At 41.8% G+C, this 12,708-nt stretch overlaps 1 protein-coding gene across 1 annotated transcript; it reads left to right on the forward strand.

Moving 5' to 3' along the window:
• The first annotated feature begins 2,694 nt into the window (after window positions 1-2,694).
• tmc2a (transmembrane channel-like 2a) lies at window positions 2,695-12,466 on the forward strand. Its single transcript, XM_070850559.1, has 20 exons — window positions 2,695-2,731; window positions 3,436-3,474; window positions 3,595-4,060; window positions 5,024-5,182; window positions 5,573-5,663; window positions 5,774-5,855; window positions 5,933-6,039; window positions 6,319-6,417; window positions 6,665-6,807; window positions 7,564-7,711; window positions 7,870-8,058; window positions 8,369-8,548; window positions 8,694-8,852; window positions 8,985-9,113; window positions 9,630-9,697; window positions 10,307-10,546; window positions 10,639-10,764; window positions 11,036-11,114; window positions 11,819-11,933; window positions 12,252-12,466. The coding sequence occupies exons 1-20, from the start codon at window positions 2,695-2,697 to the stop codon at window positions 12,464-12,466; spliced, it is 2,871 nt and encodes a 956-aa protein (XP_070706660.1).
• Window positions 12,467-12,708: the final 242 nt, after the last annotated feature.

A 12,708-nucleotide genomic window follows, 5' to 3' on the forward strand; every position in this document is an offset into this window, starting at 1 on the left:
TATCATTTACACAAAGTTCAAGTGTTATTATTATCTCTTAATGTATTTAATTAATTGATTGGATCCCTGTTATGTTCCACTGTTGCAGTTTGGTTGCTACTGTTCCTGCAGCACGAAGGAAAATCAATTTATTCATCAATGATCCAAAATTACTTTGGAGGATTAAAATAATCTATAAAAACTAAAAGAACAAACAAATCAGAAAGTGTTAAAAGCAAAGATACTGCCTCTCCACAATGGATCATTTGTTTTAATGTACGTGATCTACATGTTAAATCTCTCCACCATATGTGATTTAGGAACGTATACTAATGTTTGATGAACTTTTATATTGCATGTAAACTACAAAATAAGTAGCAGCTGCTGCTAATTTAGAAGTGTAGTGAAGCTTTAATCTCCCAAAAGGGAAATTCTCCACAAGTGCTTGTGCCACAAAAATAACAAAATTACAAAAAGAAATAAGCATGACTGCACAGAGAATATATGCAAGATCTCCCTTTGCATGCAACTGAAGATCATGTACTGCCTGTATATTCTATAAGTCTGTGTACTGTCCTCTGAAGACAAGAACAAGCAACAAAAGGAAAAAACTGAGGAACACTTATTAGCAGGAGAATTGTTGAAGCCTTTAATTATGGGCACAAATAATTCTAAGCATCGTTTCACAAACTCTGAGTCTTACTGACCCTTATTTTTAGTTTTTCATCATTCAGTTTTGGACCCTGGCACAGCTTCTGTAGTCATGTAGTCCATTGTTTCTATCATAGTCAGAGAAATATAAAGAGAAATGAACAGTATGGTAAATATATTCTCACAAAAAAACATCTGCGGTGCAACACATTTTTCACGAATACACATTCGTCATTTGTTGGTCAAGCTTTTTTCTTTTCTTTGAATGAATGGCCACTAGGTGGCATAACAGACAAGCACAATTCCCTTCATCATGCGTAGCAGTGAAACAAGATAGACAAGATAACACCATTCATAAAGAATATTCAAATATGAACCTAACATTGTAAATTTAAAAGTGTATTGAAACTTTAAACAAACAAAAGCAACATACAGTCAGCACTGTTTGGACGGTGGGAGTAATACAAACACACACAATCTTATAGAGATGTTGATGCTCACAGTTGTGACTGTAAGAGCAAACAAAAGTAGCATTTAGTATAAGTTTAAGTTGAATTTTCCTTTCATTTTTCAGTCTTGTCATAAACAAGCTGATGAGCAGTCACATTACAGCATTCACAGGAACTGTTCTATTAACATTTAATTGCTCATGCATCTTTCATTGTGATCATGCATTAAATATTGATTTAGAAACATCAACAGGGTCTTTAGTTATGCACTTGGCATATGCTTTTACACAAATGTGTCCAGATCTGAAGAGGATATGGTGAATTCCAGCCGTTAAAGTTTTTGTAAGTGGGACTTCTGTCCTGCAGTGGCCCCAAGTGGCCAGAGAAATCAGTTAGCAAAGGTTTAAAAGAACAAAGAGTAAAAAAAACCTGCATCCCTCCCCCTGACAACCACAGCCTGTTAACCATTGTACACATACCTACACGTGCATGTACATATTGGCATACACATATATACCCACATATACATTTGCCTTAAAAATGTCATTAAGTGTTATTGTTTTACAGTAGCTCATCTAATGACCACTTCAAAATGTTGGTGTCAGTCCATGCTCACCTAAATCGAGAGTTGCAGAAGTGCTGGATGATGTTAAACAAGCTATACCAGCATAGATCTCCAGCAACATCTAAGAGAGGAATGTCATGAGGCGGTGTACACCTTCTCAACAGAGGGACAGGACTGCAGCAGATGTGTCACCTCAAGCACACTTACCTGTGCACCAGCGCAAGCCTGTAAGAGTCTGATCCTCGACTCATGTGGGAACTGACAACCGTGTAATGGAATCATTTTGGATGTGAAAAATGAGCTCTACTCTATTATTTAATGAGGCTATGAGGTGTTTCTCTGTACAGTCTTCAGCTCTGCACACACAGGTAGCTGCTGTCAGTCTCTGCTGCAGGTTGGCTGACTCTATACCTGCTGTATTTCTATCAAAAACACAACAATAAAACATTGCAGTTGCAAGGTCACCTCAGGGTATTTACTGTATTCCTAATGAGCCTTGCATAGAGAAACCTAAACCTTCATTAAATCTTAAGGGTGTCTGGTCTTGCGTGTGTGTGTGTGTATATGTGTGTGGTCTCCAGTAACAAGAGGAGTGAGAGTGTCTCTGGGTACTTTAGGTGACGTGGTCCTCTTTGGCCATTTAGGAAAAACAAAACAGGACACAATAGTCAAAGCTAAGGCTTAATGGAGCTCCACTGAATGCATTTTGCTTGCCTCAAAAATTCAATATGGGAGTAAATATGATATGACCTGTATATTAACCCCCTCTGTGTAGCAATAATACAACATAAATGTCCCAGCTCTCGGAAAACAACACAGCCTCTGCTTGGTTAGCCACACTGGATCCCCTTAAGTTTCCAGAATTGACTGCACCTACCTGGGAACAGGTAGAGTGGGTCACATGCAGCAGTCGTCATAGTGACGGCACTGTCAGATACCTGAGTGGGGTGCTGGCGGGGAGCCTGGGCAGAAGAGAGCCAACCTGCCGAGGGGGTGGACTGACTGAACGCTACAGAGGACACAGAGGGCACTAGCTTTTTATTCTTCATCATGCCGAGAAAAAGTGATGCGGCTACGATGGATGAGGGTGAGTTCAAGTTCAAGATCAGACGATTCATTTGTTTTCCTCAGTTACAGCAATGTGGGATGCAGCCTGGTTCATTTCAGAAGAGAATCGTGTTTTGCTGTATCCAAACAAATTTCTAAAGAATGATTTGTGTTGTAAAATTGACTTTACCTTCTATATAAATATAAATTATTGGCTATTTTGTTGTTGATCGTCATTGCCTGCATGACCTTTGGACCTTTTCCACAAGCAGCAACTTAATCATCCTTGGTTCTGCTTTAGTTTCCATTGGTCTCCACCTGCTGTTGGGCAGAGTTCCTGCAACTAAATTTGAGGGCTGCTCAGGATATAACACTAAATGCAAGTTCACTGTTTGGCCTTGCTAGCGGCTCTGTAAGGCCATACTCAAACACAGCGGCGCTCTAAACATATCCTGTGACATTGTTGCGCCTCTGTCAGAGAGACAACCGGATCGGCATCTTCAAACATTCAGCCATTTGTCTGCTTATCAACTCCTTGATCTTAAAAGAATATAGTAACTTTCACCACTGCTAATTTTGGAAAGGCCACCACGAGAAAATGATCAAACTCTGATCTCAGTGCAGCAAGAAACAACCATAAGAATCCCAGATTGAATTACAATTGATGGCTTTGTAGCTGGATGTGCTCATGGTCTGTTGTGCTGTATTTGATTGATTGTGTTGTTTTTGTGTGTTCCTCCTCAGTTGGGATAGAGATAGATGGGGATTTGAGTGACAGTGACGGTGAGTGCATTAAACAGTGTTTCATGCAAGTGATTTGAAAAGAATCACAGTTTAGAGTCTAATCTAAGAACCAGCATACCCAAAGAGGCGTTTTGTGTGTTTAATTTGGTCTTAATGTAGATGGCGGTGCCCAGAGGAGAGGGAACAGGAGACAGGCAGCTGGAAGAGGAGGGGCAAAGGGAAGAGGCCGGGGGAAAAAACCAGCCAGTGAGGATGAAGATGAGGATGAAGATGAGGATGACGCTCCTAAGAGACGGAGGGGAGCAAACAAGAAGAAGGCCACCAAAAAACGAGGCGGTGGCGATGATGATGACGATGAAAGCGAGGACGAGGCTCCCAAGAGGAGGAGAGGAGGAGCAGCCAATAAGAAGAAAGGAGGCAAAGCCCAAGACAGTGACGAGGAGGACAGCGATGTGGAGAAGGGAAAGAAGGGAAAGAAGGGAGGAGGAAAGAAAAGAGGGAAGAAGGAGGAGGAGGAGGAAGAGGAGGAGGAGGACAGTAAGGGTAAAAAGGGGGGTGCCAAAGGGAAGGGCAAGGGAAAAGAGAAGGACAATGACAAGGACAAGAAGAAGAAGAAGAAGGACAGGTAGGCCAGAGGTTTAGTTATTTTATTACTCAACATCTTTCAATCAAGATCCAGGTTTCCAATGAATAATAACATTGTCCTGTGATTTTGTTACTCAGCCATATTAGCACCTTAGTAACCAGTGTAAAAATAACACAAAACATCTACTCAAGTACAAGTGTTTCTATTCAAGTCCTCCTGGAGGGTGAAGGTTTTTATCACACTCCAGTGTCTGGGGATGAACAGCTTATAATGATTCTGCTACTTTCAACATTTATTCATCCTCTGGAAAGTACGAATCTGCTCAGCCAATTTTATGGCAATCCACATTGCGTATGGTGCTATAGAAAAGCTCATGGAGGGTTCAAAATGGACAGGGTTCATCCTCAGTCAAGTGCCCAGTAAAGTGCGTGATAATCAGCTCATTGAATTTTGATGATGCTTCTTGTGAATGAAAAGTTCATGGGGAGTTACATCAGGAGTCATCCTCTGGGGAACATGAGTATCCTCAGCAAAATCCAATTGAAATGGAAATCTGGCCAGTAGTTTTCAATAGCTTAAGCTGGAGTATTTGGTCTGAGGGTGATGCTAGCAGATAGCCCAAAATGGAAGAGGCTTATCTTCAAGGGAGCATGAATATCCACAACAAACGTCATTTCTCTCTTTAATTTTAGTCATATTATATATTAGGCAGCAAAACAACCAAGTAAGTATCATCTCGCAGTCCATATGATTTATTTAATGATCCCTGATGAAGGTCCAGACCCCCAGGTAGGGAGCCACTGCCTCATACTGTAAGTAGATATTCTAATGGAAGTCTGCCTGTTATACTAGATATCCTGCAGTTGAGGTATTGATTCGATCACAGAAACATCTCCCGGCAAAGTGGAATAAATCAACAGTAGTCCATTATTGTTGTGAATTTTCTCCAAATTCCTCCTCCTAAACTCCCCCCTCTGTCTCCATCCACCTTTTCTCCTCCAGTTCCTCTGATTCCAACTCGGACTCTAATGAGGAGGAGGAGGAGTCCATGTCTGAGGGCGAGATGGCCCGACTGATGGAGGAGGTGGAGGAGAAGAAGAAACTCATCGCCAACATCAGGAACAAGCCGTGGAGGATGAAGCGAAGGCTCACGCACCTGAAGTAATCTCTTACACCTGTCCTGGTTCTTCACCTCGTCCCAGAATCACCTTGAAACAAAAAAAAACAAACTCTATTTGCCGAGTTCAACTTGTAGGTGGAAAATTAACAAATTAACATATGCATTTCATTTTGTAAATGGAAAGTTCTACATGTTCACATTATGCAAATTAGCACATGTTAATTGGGCACTTCTGTAGTGAAACTTTTCGCCTAAAGCAATAAATATGCACTTTCCTCAAAACCTCAAAACTAACTCAGTTAATATTTGTCTTCGTCAGACTGTTGTTTTATCTTCCTGTTGTGACTCAAGAAGAAAATCCATGTGGAAAAATATAAATCCAGCTCATATTAATGCGCTTTTATCTCACATGTGGCCTAATTTCTTCACAGGGAGGCTCAACAATTTGTGGATAAGTTTGAAGGAGCTTTGGGCAAAGGAAAAGGCAGGAAGTGGTACGCCTACAAAGTCATGATGACAAAGGTCAGGCACAAGAAAGATTCAGACTTGCTATTTTTTCTCTGCTTTTTGCTTCTGTGTGTGTGTGTGTTTCTTATGTAACTTTGAATCTTTGAATTTTTTTTAAATCCCAGAAATGGATCAAGTTCCAGAGGGATTTTGAGAATTTCCGAACAGCCTGTATCCCCTGGGAGAGGAAGATCAAAGAGGTGGAAAGTAAGTTTTGTTTACCGGCTGAACAGCGACTCTTTGTGGACAGATGCTGAGCTTAGACATCTCCTCAATGCCCTCAGGTCACTTTGGGTCATCTGTGGCGTCTTACTTTATCTTCCTGCGCTGGATGTACGGCATGAACCTGGTGCTTTTTGGTTTCACTTTCGGACTGATGGTCATCCCTGAGGTGAAAACGTGTTGAAAAAGTTTCTGAATGAGAAAGCTGCAATAATATGTATTCATATAGCACTTTAAAAAAAAAAACATGATCATATCTTATAGAGATAAAAAGAGTAAACCAAACACTGGGCTATTTATTATTATTTTATTTGTGTTAAATGGATAAAAGAAAAAAGAACAAAAATACAACAAACAGATGAGTAAGTAGCAAAAGCTTCCCTGAAGTGAGATATTTGAAATTCAATTCTTTAAATATAATTTTACTACATTTATTTTTCCTTTCCAGGTTTTGATGGGCCTTCCCTACGGGTCTATTCCCAGGAAGACTGTACCCAGGGCAGAGCAGGCCTCCGCTCAGGACTACTCTGTCCTCATGGACTTCAATGTGAGTCTCATATACGATGAAGATTGCGATGAATCTTTTAGCATTTTGCTCTTCAGGTGATAAAGAACGCCACATTTTTCTTTTATTTGACCTTCCTTTAACTGGAATGCTCCTGCTGTCTGACAGTAGCCAGGTTCAAATGGCTGCACCACCATGTTGCACAAATGAACACAGACACTAAAGGAAGACAAGTGGGGAAAGGACAAAGGTAAAAAGTAAATAATGATGCCACCTCTGCTTTCCTCAGGGCTACTGCAAATATTCAGTCCTGTTCTACGGATATTACAACAACCAAAGGACCATCGGCTTGCTGAAGTTCAGGCTGCCTCTGTCCTACCTCATGGTCGGGATCGGCACCTTCGGCTACAGCCTCATGGTCGTGATCCGCACGTGAGTCTGGGGAGCTTCATATGGTTGCTCTTCATTCGTTTGCTGTCAAAGGTTGCTTCAGTTACCCCTGAGCAATGTCACCATCTTCATGCTGGGAAATCCCAAGCTCCAGTTTTGATCATTCCAAGTCTTTTGAGCTGGGAAAAATTGCTGGACCAAGAGGACCGGGGCAAATGCCGGGTCCAGATGCTGGGCGGGGCCGAGGCCAAGGAAGAGGGCCCCCCCCCCAGATAACACTGTGAGAAATCTTTGTTCATGGCACAAAACAAAGTGTTGAGATTGTGGTGTTTCTGTTACAATGACCTACTGGACCTAAAATTGCAAACTAATCAAGATAGAATAATTGTGAATATGTGAATTTGCTGGTCAATGATGCAAATATCGATAAAATACAGGTTTGTCTGCCTACATGCCTACATTTTAAACATATTTTATTGGCATTTTAGGAAACATCACAAAACAATACAGTGACATGAACTCTTCCAATGAAGAAGCCATCCAGTCCCTCACCATCCCTCTACACTGTGGAGGATTTGATCTTTTCTAACTCCAAAAAACACATCGAATTGCACAGCCATTAAGTAGATGATGATGCCAACAGTTACTTCCATCATAAAAGTATTCTCCAGCCAGTCTCAGAAAAGATCTAGAGGTCTTGATTTATTGCAGTGCACCCTGTGAACTCCCGTGAACTGTTATTGATTGCAAGCATTGAAACTGAAATGCCCAAAACAAAGGCTGCTTTTGTTTTTTCAGAATGGCCAAGAACGCTGATGTCGGCGGAGGAGACGGAGACGAAGGAGAGTTCACGTTTGCATGGAAGATGTTCACCAGCTGGGATTACCTCATAGGCAACTCAGAGACCGCAGACAACAAGTACGCCTCCATCACCACCAGCTTCAAGGTAACCACGGCAACCACTTTACAAGAAACATATATATAGACACGTGTGCTGTATCTTTAGCTACATCTTAGCTCAGTGCTACGTTGCTAATACAGATATATGTGACAAAGTTCTCTACTGACTGTAAATCTTTTCTGTTCCCGTTTTGACAAGAACAGGAGTCCATTGTGGACGAGCAGGAGAACCAGAAGGATGAGAACATCCACCTGCGGAGGTTCCTCAGAGTCCTGGCTAACGTTCTGATCACCTGCAGCCTCGGCGGCAGTGGGTACCTCATCTATTTCGTGGTGAAGAGGTCTCAGGACTTCGCCACCAGGGACGACCTCAGCTGGTACGAGAAGAACGAGGTAATGATGGTCAGATGGTTCTGTGTGAAATATTACTCATGCTAAACTACTGCAACCACTGCTACGCCTACTACTGTTAGTGCCAGTGCTGCCATTATACCTGTTACTAATTAATACTAAATGCAGTGCTGTAACATACAACACTGAGAAAACAAACATAGTAAGGAGACAGACTAATGTGCCATCAGGGTACATCACAAACCACTCAGCAAAAAACAAGATCTGTAAGAATTACAGTGAGAAAATAGGCACATCAAATGGTGTGGTGTGTTGTTATGAAGTGAAGATGATGTGAAGATGTTTTGGACAGCTGGAGATCATCATGTCTCTGCTGGGTCTGGTGTGTCCTCCTCTGTTTGAGTCCATCGCCGAGCTGGAGGACTACCATCCTCGAATCGCCCTCAAGTGGCAGCTCGGACGCATCTTCGCGCTCTTCCTGGGAAACCTCTACACCTTTCTGTTTGCCCTGTTTGATGAGGTCAACACCAAGGTATGGTAGCAGTGAACACGTGTGTGTGTGTGTGACTGTCATAAAAGGACGATGCTTGTATGAAATCTCAGCTTGAGATGTTTTCAGCATGCTTGAGTAGAAACTTGTGTCAGTGTTGACGGATTCACTTCTTTGTGCCTTGTAGCTGGAAGAAGAGCAGGCCATTAAGAACGCCTCCATCTGGGCCATGAAGGAGTATTATGCCAACTTCACACGTCTGGTCAACGACACTGAGGCCACCCCACCCCCAATGAACCCTGCTGATGTCATCAGAGGACCCTGCTGGGAGACCGCCGTCGGCATAGTAATTAAAACAAAAACAACACAACACATTTTAGCCACAAGCATGATTGTAAATGATTGAAATCACGAGTTAATAAGAGAGTTAGTAACATTATATATTATCTGTAAGCACCTTCCTGAATTTGTCCTCCAGGAGTTTGTGAAGCTGACAGTGTCGGACATCCAGGTGTCCTACCTGACCATCCTGATTGGTGACTTTGCGAGAGCCGTCATCGTTCGCTTCCTCAACTACTGCTGGTGCTGGGACCTGGAGGCTGGATTTGTAAGTCTGCCAGCAGGACAGGTTTAGTTTTGATTTAAATAGTTTACTTCGGGTGAATCTAATTAATAGTCAACAGCCCAGTAAGTGGTGAGCTTCTACTTTCAAGCCGTGAGTGCTCTCACTCAGCAACAGACATATTTCACAGCAGACATTTTGTCTTGTCATAGAAGGAAGATCACAGGTGTTTTCTAATAACATTAACAAAGGCTCTGTTCTATTCTAGTGTCCCAGTGTGACAGTGTGAAAGTGAGCCAACATCTACGAGTCAGGACCCTGAAACTGAAGCAGATACACATCATTCATTTTATTATTTACGCCTGTTCTTCAGGTTCAAGTTCAGTTATTATCACATTAACTTGTTAACAGTCATTGTTAGCACATCAAACTAACCCTGTGATTAGCTGTTCTCACTATGGCCTAAGACGTGAACGTATGTGAGCTGAATGTGAGCTAAACATCATCATTAGTAAAGCTTTCACTAAACAGCAATTAATCGTCGTCTCTGTTCACTTTCAGCCGTCATATGGAGAGTTTGACATCAGCGGTAATGTCCTTGGGTTGGTCTTCAATCAAGGGATGATCTGGTACGAACTTTATTGTCATACATGCATGGGTGCATGCTGCTCCATATATGCAGTGTCACGTGTGAGTTGGTACAGGATGTCAATATTAATGATACTGCCACTGGTTAGGTTTCCACATCACCATCAGCTCTTTGAATAGAGATGACCACCAGCAGTTTCATGCTGTAGTGCTTTAAATAAAATGTATGTAACATGCATGACCTAACTGTGTTCCACTACACAGTTTTTATTATGCTGTTGCTTTTTCATCATATTTTGAATAAATGAATACATGTTTGCCATATTACATTGTATAATACAGTATTTTCTTTGCTTTATCATCATGGCACGACCACAAAAGATCCCAATCCTGCGGGGGAAAAATTATGTATTTAATTGTTGTGTATTATATTTTATCCTCTTCCTCCTCTGTCCTCGTCTTTTCCCATATTCAACTGATGACAGCTCATAACTTGGTTCCTGATTTAACTACTGCCATACTAAGCCATACTATTTACTTATAGTAAATATATGGCTATGCATCATTTTAAAAGGCAAGCTTTCATATTTAATGGTTTGTTACATAACATCTGATCACATTACGTGACGCCGTGTCATTGTTTATTTCAGGATGGGTGCGTTTTATGCTCCTGGGCTGGTCGGCATCAATGTGCTCCGTCTCCTCAGCTCCATGTACTATCAGTGCTGGGCTGTGATGGCCACCAACGTCCCCCATGAGAGAGTCTTCAAGGCTTCCAAGTCCAATAACTTCTACATGGGTCTGCTGCTCCTCATCCTCTTCCTCAGTCTGCTACCTGTCGTCTACACCATCATGACCCTGCCGCCTTCATTTGACTGTGGACCCTTCAGGTAGCAACACATGCAAAAAAGAGTCAAACATAACAAATTATTGAGTAAGAGGAGCTAATACACGCTTATGTCGACGGTGCTGATGTTTGCAGTGGGAAGGCGAAGATGTTTGATGTGGTCATGGAGACGATCGAGCTGGACCTGCCAGCCTTCTTGGGGACGCTCTTCAGCTATGCAGCCAACCCAGGCCTCATCATACCAGCTGTACTGCTCATGGTGTGAGTGTATAGGAGACACACTGGATCACACACACACACACACTCACACAGATGATTCTAATTTAAATAAATCCTTTTTAGATTTTTACATCATGTTAACTAAACGGATGTAAATTGGACATTTACATGCCAATCGTACACACACACATGCAAATGTGTGATTACACAAATGAATGGTTGCTGTTATTGTGTGTCTAAAAAGGCTGCAAAACTTCCTATGTTGGCTTGCAGACACTGAAAAATGACAAATCCTGTAATTTCTCCTTTGCAGACTGGCCATTTACTACCTGAACTCAGTATCTAAGGCCTACCAAAACTCCAACATGGAGCTGAAGAAGAAGATGCAGATGGTAAAGTAGAGAATGCAAATAAAAGTACACTATACAATCCGTACATATATGCTAGAGGGGCGCTGCCACAGAACTGCAGGCTGCTGAAATATCACAATAATTTAGATAAAATATTTAACAAAGAAGTGCAGCTTACAGTTGCTTTTAACAAACCTGAGTGGCTCATGGGATATTATTGCCTACCTGCAAACTAAACTCTGCAGCATTTTTCATTTTCAACCAAATCAGGGTATGTCTGGTGATAGTCTATATTTATTCACTCCTGCATATAACGTCCTGCAGCTGGAAATACTCATGTGACCATCAAAATATGTCTAAATCGACAGCTGAAAATAGCCCTCAACATTTATTAAAAATGACACTGACCAGCTGTTTTAGAAGATTACAGGACCTTTTTGAAAAATTAAACTATACATCTGTGACCTTTTTTAAAGATTGTTGTCTTCATTTGTAACAAAAGGGCCTGGAGCTGAGAGCCACAGACAGGATACAGAAGTCAGACACTACTGAAAGACTGACAAATGATATTGTTAACAATATCAAAAATATAAAATATTTCCAGCCTTTTCCTTTAGGTACCTTCTTTGCACACCTTCAATAACAGCACATTTAACAATCTTGTATCTCATCTTTATTTTCTCTCATGTCCTGAATGCCTCTGAATTGTATTTCTTTCCACCGCCTCCCTCCATTTCCACCTCTAGGCTCGGGATGAAGAGAAGAACCGTAGGAATAACACGGATAGCACCAATCAGGTCATGAAAGACCTGGAGGACCTGCTGCCGAACCGATCGCTGATGCCCCCTGCACCAGAGCCAGGTCAGTACACTGAGCAGCTGATCATCCTATCCAGATATGTGAAGTAAAATGTTATCCATAATAAATACATTTAGAATTTAAGATAAATACTGAGAAGTATTGTGTCCGTTTATCTGTTGCTAATAAAAGGTTTTCCCCCCACACCATTATGTAAAAGTACAATTCCCTCTGGACATTGAATACTAAGAAATTATTCGTTGGTTTACGTTAAATACTAACACACCACGAATACATCAGTATTCATGGTGTGAATTGAAAACAAACTACGACTAGAAATGTAGAGATTCAGCTGCCTCTTCACTGTCTCTGTCTAAACAGAAAAGGAACAAGAGCCAGAAGCAAAGCCAACAAAGACGAAGCCCGGCTCAGCTGGTAAGGGCGTTAACCTGCAGAAAGATGTGGCCCTGGCATCGCCCAACCCCAACGCTCGAGGGCCGGTGAGCCGGCCGCCCGGACCAAGAGGACCGGGGCAAATGCCGGGTCCAGGTGCTGGGCGGGGCCGAGGCCAAGGGAGAGGGCCCCCCCCCAGATAACACTGTGAGAAATCTTTGTTCATGGCACAAAACAAAGTGTTGAGATTGTGGTGTTTCTGTTACAATGACCTACTGGACCTACAAGGACCTACTGTACCATTTTGCAACACAGTGCGCTGAAAACCTCAATTTTGTCCTGAGTAACTTTTAATTCATGAGGAAATATTGTTTTGTTGATCCATATTTCTGCTTCTTCTAATGGTGGGCAGACACTATGCATTTTTATTAATCATGTAATCTTG

The sequence above is a fragment of the Pempheris klunzingeri genome, chromosome 19, assembly GCF_042242105.1.
Source record: "Pempheris klunzingeri isolate RE-2024b chromosome 19, fPemKlu1.hap1, whole genome shotgun sequence".
Taxonomy (NCBI): Eukaryota; Metazoa; Chordata; class Actinopteri; order Acropomatiformes; family Pempheridae; genus Pempheris; species Pempheris klunzingeri.

Excerpts from the sequence above, each read along its gene's own strand:
- tmc2a (XM_070850559.1), top strand. The coding sequence starts at position 2,695 with ATGCCGAGAAAAAGTGATGCGGCTACGATGGATGAGG. Across the intron at positions 3,475-3,594 it reads GGATTTGAGTGACAGTGACG|ATGGCGGTGCCCAGAGGAGA; the intron begins GTGAGTGCATTA and ends GTCTTAATGTAG. Across the intron at positions 10,547-10,638 it reads TTTGACTGTGGACCCTTCAG|TGGGAAGGCGAAGATGTTTG; the intron begins GTAGCAACACAT and ends TGATGTTTGCAG.